A 23,363-nucleotide genomic window follows, 5' to 3' on the forward strand; every position below is an offset into this window, starting at 1 on the left:
AGCCAGGGATTGTTGCAGCCAATTTCCTGCGTGGAAAATAAGTTGGCCCACATCTACTGTATGGGTTTTAGACATCACCATTGTTTTTATTTATTTCATAATTTTGATCATTATTTTAATGTGCACTTCTGACATTGTCCTAAGTCCAAAAAGGGGTATGAAAACACATGAAATGGAAAGGCAAATAAGGGCTGTCCCACTGAGGAACCTAACTATTTTCTGCATTTCCATGTATGTAAGGTAAAATACAAAATGTAACTTAAATGGGAGAGGTAATTAGTATCAGGGAATACAAAGGATAACTAGACATGCAGATACAGAATCTAGCAAAATAGAATGTCATGTTAACGCATAATAAGTAAGTAAAGTTAAGTTTAATGTGGATAAGGTCACGATATTACCCCACTGAACAAAAGCTTCAAATCCAGGAACGAATCATAATATCTTGTCTAATATAGGTGGTTACATGGAAGATTGCTGGTCTCTCCAGTGCTAAAGGTGTTAGGGCTGAAGGGGTGAGCCAGTAAGTAAAGGCACTGACTCTAAATACAATGACACTGACTTTGAAGCAGGTGAGCCTAGTTCAAATGACCTTGGGCAAATCAGTTTATTGCCCTGTGTCTCAAGCACCAAAATTAGATTGAAAACTCTACAGGGCAAGGATTTATTGTGCCTGCAACAAATTCAATGTGCAGTGCTGTGTACACGGTCAATACTATATAGGGAAGAAAAAAAAGTTACATAATGTTAAAAATTCTACCCTATACTTGTGCCCTACTTTACGAAATATTTAAAAAAAAAATTTTTTAATATATATATATATATATATGTCTCTTTACAAAATTGAAATCTTTTAAATCTCAGTGTTTTTCAACTTCAGTCCTCTGAATACAAACAATCTAGGTATTCCCTAGCAGTCACATCATTTCCCTAATAAAGGAGATTAATACTACATTATTTAAATTGGCCTTATGAAGGGAGATACAATATATTCCGCTAGAGGTCTCAGAGTCTGGGAACAGCATTTATGTTTGTAAAGGGGAGGAGTCCTAATGCTACTAGTGCAAACCACCAGTTACTACCTATTTTATTGTTTATTTGTTATACTTTGCTTCACAGGTGGCCAAGGTGCTGTGGTGGTATTACTTCTCCAAAGCCATTGAGTTCATGGACACTATGTTCTTTGTTTTACGGAAAAAGAACAGTCAAATCACATTCCTCCATGTTTATCATCATGCCACAATGTTCAATATATGGTGGTGTGTATTGAACTGGATTCCATGTGGACAAAGTAAGTGTCTTGTTAAACAAATTAAATCATCTAGTTATCGATCTGCACATTGCAATATGTTCACAAATTACAATTATAATTCCTCAAACAATAGAAAATATCTTTCCAATTCGTGCAAAAAGATCAAGCCTAAAAATAAAAATGGTGCATTGTATAATGATACTGAATATCTGTTAACATAAGGTGTAGCGCGCCATGTGGCATTCTGCATCAAAAAGTGGTTGATTTATTTGCACCAACGTTTCGGTCCCATATTGGACCTTTTTTTAAATTTTCCAAGCTGAATGAAACCCCCATGATATAAATTGTGTACATCGCGTCTCCTCCACCCAAAAGTGACATCAGAACCGTAAGTCTCTCCAACTGAGTAAATAGCAAAAAGTAAAATGCTTTAAAATGATCAAACGGCAGCAAAATAAGGAATTGGCTCGCCAGACCTTAGAATACAGTCAGGATATAAAGAAAACAATGCAGTGCACTATGCATGACATCACAGTACACTACGGGACAATGTCTTGCAGACCCAGAGTTAACTTGCTGTATTGCATGGCACAAGAGGCTTAATGATATGGAGTCTCCATACCGGATAATGCAATTGGAGCACACGCTGAACCAAAATAATATAAACATATATCATATAAACAAATTAAAAACACATAACAATTTGTAGAAATCAAACCATTAATGTTTTTAAAAAAAACAGAAAATATATAGAAATTAGTCCAAGGGTATAACGGTAAAAATGCTATATTCAAATAACATGCTCAACAAAGAAATGTTATACCCCCTTTCAACCAAAGTAAAAGAAAAAATGGAAATAAACTTACCAGTAAACAAGCTGCAGTAGTAATAAGGTTTACAACAATTCTATCCCGTCCCCCCAGGTTGCAACTCAGGTTGTCAGCTCTGATGAAAAACAAAGCATAAGACAGCCTGAGTGGAAAATTAGATCAGAAAAGAGGCAATCAACTAAATCAATAGTCTGAGTATCAACACTAGAGCACTTTAATATTACTATCTCTATTTGAAAAATAACGATCTTTACTTAGAAAGGTATCGTACGTATTCCAGGAAAAATAATATAATAACCAAACATATTCTATAACAATGAAACTATACTTGCAACATCCACTGATAAATAATAAGGATATACATGGACAATTTATATATGATTTCTAAAAAAAAGAGAGCGAAATCATCATTAAGGCCCTATAGCATTTAAGTGTTCAAAGAAAAAAATCCCAAATGCTTCTCTTCATAGAAGTTACATTTGGATATTACCTCCCCCTGTTCCATAGGAGTACATGTTCAATATCTGTTGGCCTACTTTGTGCTTCATGGATTTACAATGTTGGAGCTACTATAATATTTTGTTGTTCTCCATTCTCTGTGCCAGTGGGTATTATATTACTGGCCTTACCAGGCATTCGGAAACACTAATGCATTTGCATATTGGTGATTTGCACCTAATTTGCCTACTTATATGATATTAATTACTTGTTCCAGTTACTGGTTTGGGGACCTTAAAAGAGATTTAAGAACCACTGATCTAAGATTAAGATGTGTCTGATGATCATTCTTAGTATTGCTACAATGGAAATATGTCCAACAAACCACAAAGGGCTGAAAAATAGCCTCTAACAGTATACAGTACAAAGTACTTACAAAAACACCTTACAAATCTTTACATGCATGCTGCAGAACTGCAAATACAATGTTTTGAGTCATCACTTGCCCCTTCATCGCATATTATTCGTGGTTGGTGTTTTATGGGTTAAGTTTCCTATCTTTGTTACCAAAGGATGAACTTGTGCAATGGTTTAAGTAACCTCTCTCTAGTCAATGTCAATCCTTTGCAGGAATGTACAGCACATCTTGAATTTAAGAGGCTTCATAGAGAGCAGTCAGATGAGACAAATTGTATTGTTTTTACTTGATGGTGAAGCAAGTGCAGCACACACATGTGAAACAATATTCAATATAGCATTATTACACATATATCTGTTTACACACTATTCTTAACATTTGAGAGTGTAGTAATTACAGTGCACTAACATTTATTTTAGTTTAGTCACCACTCCCAGTAGAAGGCATCTGGCCGAAACGCGTAGGAGTGGGTGGTGTAGGCAGGATCCCTTGATCTGTCCCCCCCTAGGGACACGTAATTATGGTTTGAACTCTCTTGCTCCTTGCCTCCTCCATGATTGTGTCTGACGTTTAGGTGCTTTGAGACTTTGAGCATACAGGCTGTTTGAAGTGTGCCCTTTTCGGCTCTATATCCTTGTTTTTTTTCACATATTGATGCACTGTGTCACTAGAGACTATTCCAGAGATTCCTTAGGGAAAGCATGCAATGATATTTTGTGATTTGACCATTTGGCCACTTCATATTTTCTTAGCTCAATTGTCAGAACTATATTGTATCACCTTGTCAGGGACACTTGAGCGCACTATCTGTCTGATTTGAGACGGTTCTTTCCATATTTTGGAATTGATTATCGGAGGTCTGTGTCAAGACTAACGCACAAGGGATCCATGCCTTGTTTTAATTATTCTCTGCTTATTTTTATATTTCTTGTTTTGTGACTGCTATTCAATAAAGATGTTTTGTTATATGTACTTTGAATCGGTATACTAGAGTGCTTTTGTGTAGGGCTTTTCTTGCTCTTTTTCTCATACTACTTTACTTGGCCCATATAGCACCACTGACTTATTATTTCATATTTATTTGAAGTCGGTATTTAGTTACATTTATTTATCTTGTGGACGCGGGGTCCGCCTTTTCTCTTATCTAGTTTAGACATATGTTTAAAGACTATAAATACAGAGGGATTAGACCATTGAATGGAGTACACAATCTTTTAAATAGCATGTGTTCTTATACATGCTGCACAACATGGTTTACAGTACCAATAACAAAGTTAATTCAGAAGATAGTTTACATACTGTTTAATGTTTAATTACACAAATGCAATTCACACATCACTCAGGGTTGTAACCCAAATGTGAAGTGACCAATGCTATTGATTGGTTTCAGTTATTATCTTTACTAACAGATTCCCTTATATAATTTATATTTGTTCACGAAAAAAATCTACATACGCATTATACAGTATAAACTCAAAATCAATACAGGCATACCCCACATTAACGTACGCAATGGGACCGGAGCATGTACGTAAAGCGAAAATGTACTTAAAGTGAAGCACTCCCTTTTACCCACTTATCGATGCATGTACTGTACTGCAATCATTATATACGTGCATAACTGATGTAAATAACGCATTTGTAACAGGCTCTATAGTCTCCCCGCTTGCGCACAGCTTTGATACAGGTAGGGAGCCGGTATTGCTGTTCAGGACGTGCCGACAGGCGCATGCGTGAGCTGCCGTTTGCCTACTGGTCGATATGTCCTTACTCGCGAATGTACTTAAAGTGAGTGTCCTTAAACCGGGGTATGCCTGTACTGTGTTAGTTAGTTTTTTTACATTGGCATTGTTAAAAGCTTAGTGTGGGAAATAACATTTCTAATTCTCTTAATATTTTTGTATTCTATGGCCAGATATTAGCAAGTAGAAATGCAGCCTTAATCCATGCTCAATGATTTAATAGGATTGCTTTGCTCTCTTTGCTGCACTAATGTGGTTCCCACAGATAAGCTGAATGTAATCATCATACTGACTTTCCAAAACTGTTTAGAAAGATAGTAGAATTATCATATAGGTTCATTTATTAACATCTTAATCTTGCATACAACTACATAGATTTGTAAGCTTTTGGAAACACGCACACACGTCTCCAAGATATATGTGATATATATATATCACATTTTAATCTGGTCTGTAACTGTTACATACGCTTATAATATATATTATCTCTAGCTGTGCAAGCTATGTCTTGTATATAATGTATACACTGTTCACTTACAATATGTAACTGTATTTGTAACCATGTATTATTTGTCATCATAACTCTGTGCCCAGGACATACTTGAAAACGAGAAGTAACTCTCAATGTATTACTTCCTGGTAAAACATATATATATATATATACATATATATATATATATATATATATATATATATATAGATAGATAGATAGATAGATAGATAGATAGATAGATAGATAGATAGATAGATAGATAGATAGATAGATAGATAGATAGATACACACACACACAATTATAAATACATGTTTAAAAAAATATATCGTTTATTTTTCTAGATTTTAAACATATACATACACACACACACTGGGGGACCGAAACGTCGGTTTTTGTGTCTTCTATCAAATATAGAACATTTTTTATTTACTTACCTGCATGCTGTCCCTTGATGTCGTGTTGCAACCGGTATCGTATGGTCTTTTATTGCTTTATGGGATAAGCACCAAAATATATATATATATATATATATATATATATATATATATATATCAAAAAATAAATAGATGATACCGTTCTGTGGCTAACGAAATGCTTTTATTTGTGCGAGCTTTCGAGATACACTGATCTCTTCTTCCGGCGATGTTACAATGAATGAAGCAAGGATAACTTAAAAACAGTGTCTCTTGGAATGTTATCTGTGCTTCTCCTTCCCCCGGTGTGGATGTGTTTTATGTTGCTTCATTAATTGTAACATCGCCGGAAGAAGAGATCAGTGTATCTCGAAAGCTCGCACAAATAAAAGCATTTCGTTAGCCACAGAACGGTATCATCTATTTATTTTTTGATTATTGAAGCTCGGCTAACACGGTACTGATACCTCTACATATATATATATATATATATTACAGTGTTCGACAAACCTATCCATTTGCTCGCCCTGGGCGAGTGGATTTAACCCCCGGGCGAGTAAATATTGGCCCAAGCAGCACACGTTTGGTACTAGGTGGCGAGTAGATTTTTTTGTGTGGCGAGTAGATTTTTTGGTGATTTGTCAACCACTGTATATATATATATATATATATATATATATATATATATATATATATATATATATATATATATATATATATATATATATATATATATATATATATATATATATATATAAAAACAAACATCACAGCTTGCACTCAATGTACTGGTTCATATAGACAGGTGCTAGACTCAAATAATAGAAAAACAACATTACCATTCTCTCGTCCGGTAAAGAAAGACTGCACTCGGTTCAGTAATCATGAAAAACTGTATTGGGCATCTGAATAAAAAAGATAAGTCACCCAATCCGACGTTTCGGTCCTGGAATAGGACCTTTCTCAAGGGGGTGCAATGACAGACTGATAGACAAGCATATATATACCCTCACCACATGTGACAAACACACCTGACTCACATTACCTACAATCCAAATCTCTGCAAAAATCACCTGCCAGGTGTGTGTAATGAGCCGTCGCCATCTTGGAGGGGGTGTCTGTGAAGGTAATGACGTCACTGATCTGCCTTCATTCACTGCTACTATGTATCTACCCTATAGTAAGGTCAGTCTTGCAGCCTGTCTGCCTGCCAGAACGACCACTAGGTGGCGTACCTGCCTATTCCCAAGCTAAAGTCAATGGGGCATGCAGAAAGAGTGAAGGACAGCCTTAGGCTGTCTATACAGGCAGCAACAAAGCACCAATCAACCCAAAAAATGGAAATAATGATATAGCAAACTATGGGGAGAGAAAAAAAAAAAAAAAGGGAGTAATGCTTCCCATAAATAACTGGTAATGTAGCCAAAAAAAACCCTTACTGCACATCAATAAACTGGATCAATCCTATGGGACAAGGCTCATCAAACATAACAGTGTAACATAGAAACCATCCATACTAACACAAAAGGAAAGGGATATGTGAACACACGAGGGATATACATATTTACACAAAGAAAACTAAAAACAATTTAGTCACGCCGTGTCTGATATCTATACATACTACTACCCTACAATACCCTATATCCCAGAGTCACACACAGAGAGACTGAGACAGCAGGCAGGAAGATAATACAAACAATGACTGCAGCAGCAGCGCACCGTACGTTTCATGTGCATGCAGTAAGGAACAGCAGAACTACAGTAAATGAAAGGCCAATCATAAAAAAGGCCAATTATAGAAAACATCCCAAGTTAAGGTCCTCATTAAGACCCTTTGGGGTCACCGTATTCAGATTATATATGAGTCTTGCTTCCATTTGCAATAACAGTTTGTTCCTATTGCCGCCCCTGTTTGAAACATGTGCCTGTGCGATCGGCATGCAACGGAACGTGGCCAGGCTGTGTTTCAAAGTTTTAAAGTGCCTAGCCACGGGCTGGTGTTTCAACTCATCTTGGTCTGTGGTCTCCAAAAGTGCCTTCCTGATGGAGGACCTGTGCATCGCAATTCGTTCTTTCAGCATTCTTGTTGTTTTCCCCACATAGTACAGTCCACAGGGGCATCTAATAATGTACACTACGAAGCGTGATTCGCAGTTTAAGAAATGCGAGATTTTTATGGGAATACCACTGTGTGGATGTGCATAGGTTTTACCTAACAGAAGGTATTGACAATTAACACAACCCTTGCATTTGTAGACTCCAGGTGATTGTTTGAGCCAGGTCGTTCTGGTAGAGTATTTATCCACAGGATCTGCTGAAGTAAGCATGTCCCCCACGCTACGCCCTCTCTTATAACAAAAAAGAGGTGGCAGCTGAAAGTTCTTTCCAATTTTTTTATCGTTAGTTAGAATGTGCCAGTTATCCCTGATACTGTTTTGTATCAACCTTGAGGATGTACTATATGTTGAGACAACATTAAAACGATCAATGTCCTGTGTTTTGTTGACCGGTGTCAAAAGCTCCACCCTGGTCTTGTTTCTGGCCTTAATAAGGGCTTGTTCTATTTCTCCATTGTCATACCCTCTTTGTCTGAAGCGATCCGCCATCTTCTCTAACGCAGCATGCACCTCCAAGGGATTACTAGTGATGCGCTTGGCTCTCAGCATTTGTGAGTATGGAAGACCCTTTTTCAATGTAGCTGGATGATGGCTCCTGGCATCCAGCAGAGTGTTTCTATCTGTTGGTTTGTGGAAAACCCGTGTCCCGAGCTTCCCATCATCCAAAAAGACCACTGTATCCAAATAGTTGATTTCCTTTGTGTCATGACTTTCTGTGAACCTGATGGTGGATGGTATCCCATTGATGTGTGCCACAAACTCCGACAGATCCTGCTCTGTCCCTTTCCAAAGCATGAAGATATCATCTATATATCTGTTGTAATGTAGAATGCACTCCGAGTGTGGTGCATCGTTGAGGAGGTGAGTTTGCTCGTAGGCATCCATATAGAGATTCGCATACGATGGGGCCATATTGGACCCCATCGCGGTACCCATCAGTTGCAAATAGAATGACTTCTCAAACTTGAAGAAGTTTTTGTGCAAGATCAAACCAATAAGCGTCATGAGAAATTCTGTGGGCGGTCCCATCTCCACAGGATGTCTTTCAAGTTGGTGCCTGATGACATTCATCCCATCCTGGTGTGGGATATTCGTGTACAAACTTGCCACGTCTAGCGTCACTAGCAGGACATCCGTCAGATCCTGATCGACTCTCGCCAATTTCCCAATGAAGTCTGTGGTGTCTTTAGTATACGAAGCCATCAGATGAACAACAGGCTGGAGAAAGAAATCTACATATTGAGAGATAGGGTGACAAAGGGAGCCCCGCGCTGATATGATGGGTCTCCCCGGCGGGGCTGTCAAGGATTTATGCACCTTAGGGAGTGTGTATAGCACCGGAATTACCGGAAAGTCCTGAATGAGGAATGCTGCAGTGTCTTCCAAGATCCACCCATTACTGCTGCCCATCGCGATAACACCATCAATTTCTTTTTTATAGTTAGCAGTTGGATCACCAGATAGTTTTTTGTACTGGTTCCCATTGCTCAGCTGTAACATAATTTCCTCCCGGTAATCTTTGTATGCCATCACCACTATGGCTCCACCCTTGTCCGCAGCTTTGATAATAATATTGCTGTTGTCTCTAAGGGATTTCAATGCTCCATGTTGTGCTCTAGTTAAATTATAAAAACTAGACTTGTGGCTCATAATTGCATGCCTAGTGTCTCTTTCCAGTAGTCCCATGAAAGTTGTTATACTTGAATTTACCACCTGTGGGTCAAAGGTACTGATAGGTTTAAAGCGTTTCATACAGTCACCATTCGTATCCACATGGCCAGAATCAGTATGGCTGAAGTAATCCTTCAATTTCAATCGTCGGTTAAGTTTGAACATATCCACTTCCCACTCAAAAGATTTCTGTTGGTGAGTGGGCACAAATGATAGCCCCATACTGAGGACTGAGGTTTCAGCTGGCGACAACTCATATTGGGAGATGTTAAGAATCACTGTTTCTGCCCTCTCCCCCTGCCCGCCCTGGTTTTGGATGAGCGTGGCAGGAATCTTGGGTTTCCACCCCCCCCTCCTGATCGGTCTCCAGCTTCTAGGTCGGGTAAGGGGGGCTTTTTTTGGGCAGCCGAAGCCTGGCCTAAAAAAGGGTCAGTGTTGACAGTACTGTCCTGAGCGTCTGACATATCAGTGTCACTGGTATTATAACCGGACCCACCCACAGCCCCTTTTCTGGAGCGAGAGTAGCCCCTCTTTTGGTAGGATCTACCCTGTGGGTTGTCATTAAGGCCCAGAAGCCATTTGTACACCTTCCTCTCCTTATAGTCAAGGTTCACTTGTTTTAATTTATCCCTTTTGTATGCAATAAGACCGGCCTTGTAGATATCTACAGTGGATTGTATTTTTTCTAACCAGTTAGTATCAGAGTCAGCTGTCAGTATTTCACCATATTTATCCTCAATTGACTTAATGTCCTTCCTGATTTTCACCAACTCTTTTGTAGACTGTTCAATAACTAAGATTGTTAGATCAAATGAACATTTATTAAGGATTGAGACCCATTTTTTACAAAAAACTGGGTCACTGCGGCCTATGGTAGGCTGATTTTTAATACGAAACCCACGAGGGAGTAATTTCTCTTTATGATAATGTGATAACGTGGTTGCATGCAAATAAAAATCAGTTTCTCTTTTCTTCAATTTCACCAAATCATTAAATACATCTGTGGGTTTATCTGGTCCAAAGATAGTCTCCGCTGTCTCATTATATCTGATCTGTGTGATCTGTTCATCTGTATACCCCATAGAATCAGAGATGTTAGCAAAAATGTCAGACATATCGGCAAATTCCTCCATGATATTGCAATCAGAAAATGTCAATGTATAAAAGTCAATGTCACTGAAGATTACTCCAATCAATAGCAAACTTTGCAGGAATCCACTGCCACTCCATAAATCCCATGCAAGTGCAAAAATATATATCTTGTAGGTGCACAGCTCATAAAAAAATAGTCAAAACAAACATCACAGCTTGCACTCAATGTACTGGTTCATATAGACAGGTGCTAGTCTCAAATAATAGAAAAACAACATTACCATTCTCTCGTCCGGTAAAGAAAGACTGCACTCGGTTCAGTAATCATGAAAAACTGTATTGGGCATCTGAATAAAAAAGATAAGTCACCCAATCCGACGTTTCGGTCCTGGAATAGGACCTTTCTCAAGGGGGTGCAATGACAGACTGATAGACAAGCATATATATACCCTCACCACATGTGACAAACACACCTGACTCACATTACCTACAATCCAAATCTCTGCAAAAATCACCTGCCAGGTGTGTGTAATGAGCCGTCGCCATCTTGGAGGGGGTGTCTGTGAAGGTAATGACGTCACTGATCTGCCTTCATTCACTGCTACTATGTATCTACCCTATAGTAAGGTCAGTCTTGCAGCCTGTCTGCCTGCCAGAACGACCACTAGGTGGCGTACCTGCCTATTCCCAAGCTAAAGTCAATGGGGCATGCAGAAAGAGTGAAGGACAGCCTTAGGCTGTCTATACAGGCAGCAACAAAGCACCAATCAACCCAAAAAATGGAAATAATGATATAGCAAACTATGGGGAGAGAAAAAAAAAAAAAAAAAAGGGAGTAATGCTTCCCATAAATAACTGGTAATGTAGCCAAAAAAAACCCTTACTGCACATCAATAAACTGGATCAATCCTATGGGACAAGGCTCATCAAACATAACAGTGTAACATAGAAACCATCCATACTAACACAAAAGGAAAGGGATATGAGAACACACGAGGGATATACATATTTACACAAAGAAAACTAAAAACAATTTAGTCACGCCGTGTCTGATATCTATACATACTACTACCCTACAATACCCTATATCCCAGAGTCACACACAGAGAGACTGAGACAGCAGGCAGGAAGATAATACAAACAATGACTGCAGCAGCAGCGCACCGTACGTTTCATGTGCATGCAGTAAGGAACAGCAGAACTACAGTAAATGAAAGGCCAATCATAAAAAAGGCCAATTATAGAAAACATCCCAAGTTAAGGTCCTCATTAAGACCCTTTGGGGTCACCGTATTCAGATTATATATGAGTCTTGCTTCCATTTGCAATAACAGTTTGTTCCTATTGCCGCCCCTGTTTGAAACATGTGCCTGTGCGATCGGCATGCAACGGAACGTGGCCAGGCTGTGTTTCAAAGTTTTAAAGTGTCTAGCCACGGGCTGGTGTTTCAACTCATCTTGGTCTGTGGTCTCCAAAAGTGCCTTCCTGATGGAGGACCTGTGCATCGCAATTCGTTCTTTCAGCATTCTTGTTGTTTTCCCCACATAGTACAGTCCACAGGGGCATCTAATGAGCCATCCAGGAGCCATCATCCAGCTACATTGAAAAAGGGTCTTCCATACTCACAAATGCTGAGAGCCAAGCGCATCACTAGTAATCCCTTGGAGGTGCATGCTGCGTTAGAGAAGATGGCGGATCGCTTCAGACAAAGAGGGTATGACAATGGAGAAATAGAACAAGCCCTTATTAAGGCCAGAAACAAGACCAGGGTGGAGCTTTTGACACCGGTCAACAAAACACAGGACATTGATCGTTTTAATGTTGTCTCAACATATAGTACATCCTCAAGGTTGATACAAAACAGTATCAGGGATAACTGGCACATTCTAACTAACGATAAAAAAATTGGAAAGAACTTTCAGCTGCCACCTCTTTTTTGTTATAAGAGAGGGCGTAGCGTGGGGGACATGCTTACTTCAGCAGATCCTGTGGATAAATACTCTACCAGAACGACCTGGCTCAAACAATCACCTGGAGTCTACAAATGCAAGGGTTGTGTTAATTGTCAATACCTTCTGTTAGGTAAAACCTATGCACATCCACACAGTGGTATTCCCATAAAAATCTCGCATTTCTTAAACTGCGAATCACGCTTCGTAGTGTACATTATTAGATGCCCCTGTGGACTGTACTATGTGGGGAAAACAACAAGAATGCTGAAAGAACGAATTGCGATGCACAGGTCCTCCATCAGGAAGGCACTTTTGGAGACCACAGACCAAGATGAGTTGAAACACCAGCCCGTGGCTAGGCACTTTAAAACTTTGAAACACAGCCTGGCCACGTTCCGTTGCATGCCGATCGCACAGGCACATGTTTCAAACAGGGGCGGCAATAGGAACAAACTGTTATTGCAAATGGAAGCAAGACTCATATATAATCTGAATACGGTGACCCCAAAGGGTCTTAATGAGGACCTTAACTTGGGATGTTTTCTATAATTGGCCTTTTTTATGATTGGCCTTTCATTTACTGTAGTTCTGCTGTTCCTTACTGAATGCACATGAAACGTACGGTGCGCTGCTGCTGCAGTCATTGTTTGTATTATCTTCCTGCCTGCTGTCTCAGTCTCTCTGTGTGTGACTCTGGGATATAGGGTATTGTAGGGTAGTAGTATGTATAGATATCAGACACGGCGTGACTAAATTGTTTTTAGTTTTCTTTGTGTAAATATGTATATCCCTCGTGTGTTCACATATCCCTTTCCTTTTGTGTTAGTATGGATGGTTTCTATGTTACACTGTTATGTTTGATGAGCCTTGTCCCATAGGATTGATCCAGTTTATTGATGTGCAGTAAGGGTTTTTTTTGGCTACATTACCAGTTATTTATGGGAAGCATTACTCCCTTTTTTTTTTTTTTTCTCTCCCCATAGTTTGCTATATCATTATTTCCATTTTTTGGGTTGATTGGTGCTTTGTTGCTGCCTGTATAGACAGCCTAAGGCTGTCCTTCACTCTTTCTGCATGCCCCATTGACTTTAGCTTGGGAATAGGCAGGTACGCCACCTAGTGGTCGTTCTGGCAGGCAGACAGGCTGCAAGACTGACCTTACTATAGGGTAGATACATAGTAGCAGTGAATGAAGGCAGATCAGTGACGTCATTACTGCTGCGGCACAGTTTATTCGAGCATTTGCCCGTTCTGTGCCGCAGCAGTAGCCTGGCGCGCGCCCGAGAGTGACGGGCGCGCGCCGAAGCAGCGGAAGAGCGCCCTCCGATCGGGGCGCTCTCCCTACCGCTGCCGGGTCCGCCGGGTCCCCCGGAACCCCCTGCCGCTGTCCCGCGATCGCGGGACACCAGGGCTCCCTCGGGGAGCCCCTGGACGCGCGTGCAGGGGGCGCACGCTCCCGAAGACGCGTGACCGCGCGTCTATGACGCGCGGCACGCCGAGGGGCGGCCACTAGCAAGCCGGGAAATCTCCCGGCTTGCGGATCTGGCCGCAGTGTAATAAACTGTGTCGCCAGTGTACCTTCACAGACACCCCCTCCAAGATGGCGACGGCTCATTACACACACCTGGCAGGTGATTTTTGCAGAGATTTGGATTGTAGGTAATGTGAGTCAGGTGTGTTTGTCACATGTGGTGAGGGTATATATATGCTTGTCTATCAGTCTGTCATTGCACCCCCTTGAGAAAGGTCCTATTCCAGGACCGAAACGTCGGATTGGGTGACTTATCTTTTTTATTCAGATGCCCAATACAGTTTTTCATGATTACTGAACCGAGTGCAGTCTTTCTTTACCGGACGAGAGAATGGTAATGTTGTTTTTTTATATATATATATATATATATATATATATATATACACATATCAGAAAGAAATCAGCGCTAGGACTAACACAAATGAAATATATAAGTGAGTAAATGGGTGACTAATAAATGTACTGACCCAGATGAAATGAGCTAGCACAGGCCTGCACAACTCGTAAAGCGAGATGGGCCGAACTGCTCCAAGGAAAAAAAAATTGGACCCACGGGTAAAATCATCATCATCATCATCTCTCCTCCAGCACCTCTCATCATCATCATCATCCTCATATATCTCCTCCAGCACCCCTCATCATCATCCTCATATCTCCCCCAGAACCCCTCACTATCAACCTTTGCGATACTCCCCATCTATCTCACATACCCCCATCTCCCCCTCACCCACACACATAATACTCCCTCTCCACATCAAACACACAATACCCCCCTGCACACCACACACATCCCACCCCCCTGCACCTCACATCCTTCTCCCCCCCTGCACCTCACACCACAATCCCCCCTGCACCTCACACCACTCTCCCCCCCTGCACCTCACACCACTCTCCCCCCCTGCACCTCACATCACTCTCCCCCCCTGCACCTCACATCACTCTCTCCCCTTGCACCTCACATCACTCTCTCCTGCACCTCCAATCACCCCTGCACCTCCAATCACCCCTGCACCTCATCCTCTGCACCTCACATCACCCCTCCTGCACATCACCTCCCCCCTCCTGCACATCACATCCCCTGCGCCTCACCCCCCGCACCTCCAATCACCCCCCTGCACCTCCAATCACCCCCCTGCACCTCCAATCACCCCTGCACCTCCAATCACCCCTGCACCTCACCCCCTGCACCTCACATCACCCCTCCTGCACCTCACCCCCCTGCACCTCCAATCACCCCCCTGCACCTCCAATCACCCCCCTGCACCTCCAATCACCCCTGCACCTCACCCCCTGCACCTCACATCACCCCTCCTGCACATCACCCCCCCTCCTGCACATCACATCCCCTGCACATCACATCCCCTGCACCTCACCCCCCTGCACCTCACCCCCCTGCACCTCCAATCACCCCCTGCACCTCCAATCACCCCCTGCACCTCCAATCACCCCCCTGTACCTCCAATCACCCCCCTGCACCTCCAATCACCCCTGTACCTCACATGACATCACCCCCCTGCACCTCACCCCCCGCACCTCCAATCACCCCCTGCACCTCCAATCACCCCCCTGCACCTCCAATCACCCCCCTGCACCTCCAATCACCCCTGCACCTCACCTCACCTCGCCACCCTGCACATATCCACGTTCGGATCAGGGGGGGGGAGCGGCCGCAGAAGACCTCAGCTGGCTGTGACTTCCCCCTCCGTCCCACGTTGCGAGCGGGGGGTTGGAGGGGAGGAGGGAGCGGGAGCGGGCCCTGCGCTTGTGCGCCGGGACCGCGGGGAAACGCCACCATTTTTTTTTTCAAAGTTTTTTTTTTTTTCAAAGTTTTTTTTTTTTCAAAGTTTTTTTTTTTTCAAAGTTTTTTTTTTTTTTTTTAAATCTCATCGAGGGCCGCACAGAGAGGCCAGGCGGGCCGCATGCGGCCCGCGGGCCGTGTGTTGTGCAGCCCTGAGCTAGCAGGATGCAGCCCTAATGAGGATATGCCTATCCTGATTAAATGGAAGAAAGAAAAAAGGCGCAATCCTGTATAGCAAAGAAAAAACAGTCAAATTTATTAATTAAGCAAGGAAGGCTAGGTGACTGAACAGATTAAAACAAACACAATGATGCCAATAGACACAATAAACACAATATATGACAATAAAAAACAAGAGTACTCTTGAAAATAAAAAAGAAGGGAAATGTGACCAAAAAATGTCCAATAGCGCAAATGTAGGAGGCAGTGAGATGTGGGAGGAATTGTCACTCGATAGGTAGCAAATGACTGGAGCAACAAATGGGGAGAAGTAATTGACCCGTCAGATGATAGATTGCGGATGCAAATGTGGAAAAATCAGGCTGATATTGACCACTATAGATGGAGATGGGGGGTAAGCAAATAGCATAGGCAAGGGATTAAGGAATGGTCTCACCAAAGGATGTAACCGAGATGACCACAGGGGTCTCCGCGTCCCTCCGTCAGCACACCAACGAAATCACGGTGGAGATGAACAAGTGATGCTGATCCGGGTAACACTGGAGATGCTGTTCCACTTCCACTTCCGGGATTACCCCCTCACACAGGACAGCTGTATTCGTTCAAATTGAATATTCACTCATGTCTCTGCTTGATGTCAGACTAAGGCCTGGGACATAGTAAACACTTTTGTGCTGCTGCTCGCTGTTGCTTGCTGCCGCTCGCTCTACCAGGAGCTTTTTGCTGTCCTGGCAGAGGAGACAGCAAGCGCGCTTGGGAGGCGGGTATCACTCTGTGTGTGTGTCACTTTGAAGTGGTCTGTGTGTTTGTGTGTCACTGGGGAACCTGTGTGTGTCTATATGTGTGTGTGTGTGTGTGTGTGTGTATATTATATAATATTTAAAAAATTAAAAAAAAGACATGTGAGAATAAATTATTTATTATTGTGCAACTTTGATAAATATATTCACACACATACATCACACACATACATCACACACACACACACACACACACACGCACGCACGCACGCACGCACGCACACACGCACACACACACACACACACACACCTCTGTGCTGGTCTGGTGGCTGAGCTCTTCTATCTCAGAACACCGACACAGTAGGGAAAAAAAAGGCTGAAGCCCCATTGGATGGGAGCGGTCACGTGACCGCTCCTCCGCTCCCCCAAGCGGCAAAATTTCAAACCTGCCTGTCTCTTCTGATTTTCTCAGCCTCCGCACGCATCAGCACGTATGCGGAGGGAGAAACTATAGCCGCACTGATTACAGATGCAGGGGCTTTGTGCATCTGTTCGCGGCTCAGCCTGCCTCAGCGACGCTGATTTCACTACAGTATGTCCCAGGCCTCAGACTCAGACAGACAGACAAATACAGCCTTCCACTTTGTTCCGCCAATATAACTGAAATAGTTGCTCTTACTCCTCACATGCGATTAGGCACTCCTCTCACAGTCAGCTGTTGGACATTGATGACGCGAACCTACGCCGTTTCGTCAGCTGTTGAGCCGACTTCTTCAAGGGTGAATTCTAGGGGATAAGTGGTAAACCTTTTATAGGGTTGACTTAAACCTGACCATCAATGAAACTAGGATAGGGCCAATATATAACACAAAAAATCTAAGGCGATTGGAATAGGGCTGCAATATAAAACATATATAATAAGACAAGTCAAATTAAGAAAAAAGATATTATTAAATGTTACATACCAATAATCACAAAATAAATAAATATAAAATAACTGAAATAGATACTATATATATATATATATATATATATATATATATATATATATATATATATATATATATATATATATATATAATCCAAATCCTTATATTAATAAAATATATATAAATAATAAATATCAAAAAATAATAAAATAAAAATATTTTTTTTATATAAATTATAATAAAAATTGTGAATCTGGAAAAATTGAGATATATATATATATGTATATAACAACATTAAGCATAGACATGTAAGGAAAACAGACTCAAAAATAGAGGAAGGTAAATAAAAAAATAAAAATGTGTGTACATTCATGTAAAAAGTGTATACACACATGTAGTGCATATATAATCATCACATGCGTGGACACAAGTATTCATATATAAACAAAGTAAACAAAGATATATAAAAATGTGGACATACACATAAATAACTCAAAACTACATAAAAATGAGTCTGATCTAAACAATATGGAATGGGGGAGGGAAAAAAAGGGGGGGGACGGGGGAAGCAAAGAGTGGTCAGGCAGACTAGGAAGGAGAACTTGGACACTAGACAAGGTTACTAGTGTCCAAATTCTCATTCAACCCTCCGGGTGTCAGGCTATTAAGCCTGAAAATCCAGTAGGTTTCATTAAGAGAGAGCAATTTGACCCTATCTCCCGCTAAAACAGATGAGGGAATATGTTCCAGACCCATGACTCTCATACCATCAGTAGATTTATTGTGGCAAAGGAGACAATGTCTTGACAAACTATGGTTAGTCATACCGTTCAAGATATTTCTCCTATGCTCTAAAAATCTAGTGCAGAGGGGACGTGTGGTGCGGCCTACATACTGTAGGCCGCAAGCACAATGAATAAGGTATATTACAAAAGTGGTTTGGCAATTAATAAAGCCTTTAACCACAAATGTCTCACCATTAGAAAAAGATGTAAATTTCTTTTGTGTTGTCAAAAAAGTACAAGTGAGACATCTCCCTCTATTGCATCTAAAGTTTCCTGATGGTTTTGTGAACCCAGTATTGGGTAAAGATCATAATTTAGTAGGAGCCAAGATGGTTTTATGACATTCCGCTCTTCTAAATATAATGGAAGGAGCCTCATCCAAATGTGTTCCCAAGATTGGATCTTTTCTCAAAATGTCCCAGTGCCTATTCATGATCGAACGGACGGACTTGTGTGACTGGCTGAATTTGGTGGAAAATTATAAACATTCCTTAAAGGAAGATTTTGACAGAGTTTTCTTAAGATATTTATCTTTCGTTGCTTGAAGCAGCGTTTTCCGGTCAAGATTTGCTGCTCGCACAAAAGATTCCTCTACAAGAGTATTGTCATATCCTTTTTCAATCAATTTGGCCTTCATAATATTAGACTGAACAATGAAATCCAGATCCGTGGAGCAATTTCGTTTTAGTCTACTGTACCAAATTGACTAAAGGGTATATTCCCTAGCCAGCCTTGATGGTGACTGCTCTTGGCATGAAGATAACTGTTAGATGCCACTTCTTTTATATGTACATCTCTCTGGATTTCATTGTTCGAGTCTACCTTAAGGCAAAGATCAAGAAAAACAATAGATGTAGGATCTATCACTGATGTGAATACCAGACCAAGGGTATTAGAAGAAAAATGAGTGAATAAATCATGAATATCACCAAAAGTAGTGTCCCAAATCATTAAAATATCATCTATGAAACGGCCATAGTAGACGAGGCCCGCGCTATATGGGTTGTTGGTCCAAACTTGTTTGTCCTCCCAACAACCCATAAATAAGTTGGCATAACTAGGCGCGAACCTCGTCCCCATGGCCGTTCCACAGACCTGTAAATAATATTGTGACTGAAATAAAAAATAATTGTGTATTAAAATAAATTCAATAATAGAAAGAATAAATTTATTTTGTATTTCAGGTAATCCACCATCACCACATAGAAAATATTCTACCGCTGACAGACCTCTAGCATGTTTTATACAAGTATAGAGAGACGAAATGTCACAAGTGGCCCAAATATATGATGGTTTCCACTGAATGTCCGAGACAGAATTGATGACATGCAAAATGTCCCTAATATGTGACCTCAAAGTTGATACATGGGTCTGAAGATCATAATCAACATATTGGGACAAGTTCGATGTCATCGAATCTGTCCCGTACACTATAGGTCTGCCAGGGGGAGAAGTGAGGGACTTGTGAACCTTGGGCAAATAATAAAAAATAGGAACCCGGGGAAATGTGATATATAAAAAATTTAATTTAGTGTCTGTAAGAATACCGTTGGTCTGGGCTTCTTTAAGTATTGCCATAAGTTCGGCTTGGAAAACAACAGTGGGGTCAGATCGTATTTTAACATAAGAAATCTCATCTGAAAGGAGGCGGTGTGCTTTACCAATATAGGCTAACCTATCTTGAAGCACTATACCGCCACCTTTATCTGCCTGGCGAATAACCAATTCAGAATTATTCTGTAGTTGTTCAATAGCTATTATTTCGCCGCAGGAAAGATTTTTCTTTAAAGGCTTAGAGCATTGATCCTTGCATAAATCTTGAAGTTCACTATGAACCATAGAGTAAAAGGTCTCTATATAACTTCCCTTCGATTGATAGGGGAAAAAAATGAGATTTTGGCCTAAATGGAAAGTGATTAATGGGTATGACATCAGTTGTAGCAGAGGACATTAGATCCACATTTGATGATGTGCAATTGTCATCAAACTGATCTAACCATAAGCCAGTCGTACTGTAGTGTCCATCAGACATTGATTGTTAATATCAAATAATTGTTTGGGACCTACATTGTTTTTCAAAAGAAAATGTCTTTTGAGAGTTAATTTCCGTATAAAACGGTTAAGGTCAACAAACAAATCAAAGGGATCCAAATAAGCACTGGGACAAAAGGACAAACCTTTATTGAGAATACAGATCTGATCAGGAGTGAGCATATGTGAAGAAAGATTATAAATACCTATAGGCTCAGGAGGCATTGAATTAATAATTTTCAATGCCTTCTTCTCTTGGAGCCTTCTTCCTGCTCTAACTCCTCTTCCCTTGAACTTCCTCTTTTTAGTGAGGTGTTCATGGGATTCAGATCCTGTTCTAGTGTGTGATGCAATTGATCTTTTTTGGAACACATCGCATTTGGCCCCCTCTCTAAAAAAAAGTATGGGACTTTTTAACATCAGTCGAGTTTTTGGGTCTAGCTCCCAACTGAATATCAGTAGAGGGAACATGTTCATCAGAGTTGAAACAGGAATCACTAGAGGTACTAGCTCTCTCATTTTCCAGACAAGAATATCTGTTTTGTAGGGCAGGTCTAGACCTGTCCACTCCCCCCTTAGAAACAGAGGGTGTAGGATGTCTAGGCATATGAGAACGATGATCTTTTTTCTTATTAAAAAATGTCCAGATGGACTCTTATAAGTTTCCGGTTTGGAAATTTTCCAGTTATCAACTCTATTATTAGGGTAGTCTTCTTTATCTATTAACATTTTACCATCTTTACGGTTAACTAATTCATTTTCAAACACCACTACCCTAGTATTCACATTGTCATCTAATTGGGTAAATCCCTCTAAATCTTTAAAATCTTTTAGTGTGTTTTGCAATTTATCAATCTCTATTTTAAGCTCACTAAGTCTGTCTTCTCTGTATTTGATTAAATGTCTCATAAGGGAATTGGAACAATTTGTAAGAATTTGATTCCTTTCATGACTAAAATCATCATTCGTAAAAAATGTTTTTTTTTTTTAAATACTCAATCCCCTAGGGATCAATTTATTATCCAAATAGTCTTGTAAAGAGACACTGTCCCACCATTGCCTCATTTCATCTTTAAGTAGTCTTTCTAATTTGGAAAATTGATCCTTCATTAATACATTTTCTCAACACCTATTCTCTCCTAGACCCTCTACAATCTGCTCACTCCACCGAAACAGCCCTCACTAAAATAACTGACGACCTCCATGCTGCCAAAGACAGAGGTCATTACACTCTGCTCATATTACTCAACCTCTCTGCAGCATTTGACACAGTGGACCACCCTCTTCTCCTCCACATTCTCAATACTCTAGGTATTCGGAACAAAGCTCTATCCTGGATCTCATCCTACCTCTCCCATCGTACTTTCAGTGTCTCTTCTGCTATCGCCTCCTCCTCCTCTATTGATCTCTCTGTGGGGGTACCCCAGGGCTCTGTCCTGGGACCTCTTCTCTTTTCTCTGTACACACTCTCTCTAGGTGACCTAATAACATCTTTTGGGTTTAATTATCACCTCTATGCCGACGACACACAAATATACTTTTCAACACCCGACCTTACACCTGCTGTACAAACCAAAGTTTCTGAATGTCTCTCTGCTATATCATCCTGGATGGCCCTCCGCAGCCTTAAACTCAACATGGCTAAAACAGAGCTCCTCATACTTCCTCCCAAACCTGGCCCTACTACCTCCTTCCACATTACTGTTGGAACTACAATCATTCACCCAGTAGCCCAAGCACGCTGCCTAGGGGTCACACTCGACTCCTCTCTCACATTCGCCCCTCACATTCAAAACATTTGTAAAACTTGTCGCTTTTTCCTCCGCAATATAACAAAGATACGCCCTTTCCTCTGTTGCTCGACTGCTAAAACTCTGACTCAGGCCCTCATTCTCTCCCGTCTTGATTACTGTAACCTCCTGCTGTCCGGCCTTCCTGCCTCTCACCTGTCTCCCCTACAATCTATCCTAAACGCTGCTGCCAGAATCACTCTACTCTTTCCTAGATCTGTCTCAGCATCTCCCCTCATGAAATCCCTCTCCTGGCTTCCGATCAAATCCCGCATCTCACATTCCATTCTTCTCCTCACTTTTAAAGCTTTACACTCTTCTGCCCCTGCTTACATCTCATCCCTAATTTCTCGTTATGCACCATCCAGACTCTTGCGTTCTTCTCAAGGATGTCTTCTTTCTACCCCCTTTGTATCTAAAGCCCTCTCCCGCCTTAAACCTTTCTCACTTTCTGCCCCACACCTCTGGAATGCCCTTCCCCTCAGTACCCGACTAGCACCCTCTCTATCCACCTTTAAGACCCACCTTAAGACACACTTGCTTAAAGAAGCATATGAATAGCACTGTGGATATTCTGAACACGATACATAAAGCTTGGCCCCCTGCAGACGCACTTACCAGAACTCCCTCCTACTGTCTCTGTACGTTCTACCTACCAATTAGACTGTAAGCTCCTCGGGGCAGGGACTCCTCTTCCGAAATGTTACTTTTATGTCTAAAGCACTTATTCCCATGATCTGTTATTTATATTATCTGTTATTTATTTGATTACCCCATGTATTACTACTGTGAAGCGCTATGTACATTAATGGCGCTATATAAATAAAGACATACAATACAATACAATACATTACTATCAACAGCAGTAACCAAGCCTTCATTGCAAAATCTTCCAGTGAATGCATTTCTCCTAATGTGATGATCAGTACAAGATTTTAACATATTGAGTGAATGAAAAAAACTTTAATAAATAAAATATATATAATATAAAGTGTGTGCAATGTCCTGCAGCTAATAAAGGCAAAAATACAAAACAGAAAGAAATCAGAGCTAGGACTAACACAAATGAAATATATCAGTGAGTAAATGGGTGACTAATAAATGTACTGACCCAGGTGAAATGAGCTAGCAGGATGCAGCCCTAATTAGGATATTCATTT

The 23,363-nt window shown here is 40.9% G+C and overlaps 1 protein-coding gene across 1 annotated transcript in view; it reads left to right on the plus strand.

The window, feature by feature from the left end:
- Nucleotides 1–23,363, plus strand: part of ELOVL2 (ELOVL fatty acid elongase 2) — a 220,326-nt gene that overhangs the window by 166,586 nt on the left and 30,377 nt on the right. The window contains exon 5 of the mRNA XM_075585712.1: nucleotides 1,120–1,291. Coding sequence (XP_075441827.1) covers nucleotides 1,120–1,291 — 172 coding nt within the window. The remainder of the gene's footprint in view (nucleotides 1–1,119; nucleotides 1,292–23,363) is intronic.

The sequence above is a fragment of the Ascaphus truei genome, chromosome 2, assembly GCF_040206685.1.
Source record: "Ascaphus truei isolate aAscTru1 chromosome 2, aAscTru1.hap1, whole genome shotgun sequence".
Classification (NCBI taxonomy): domain Eukaryota; kingdom Metazoa; phylum Chordata; class Amphibia; order Anura; family Ascaphidae; genus Ascaphus; species Ascaphus truei.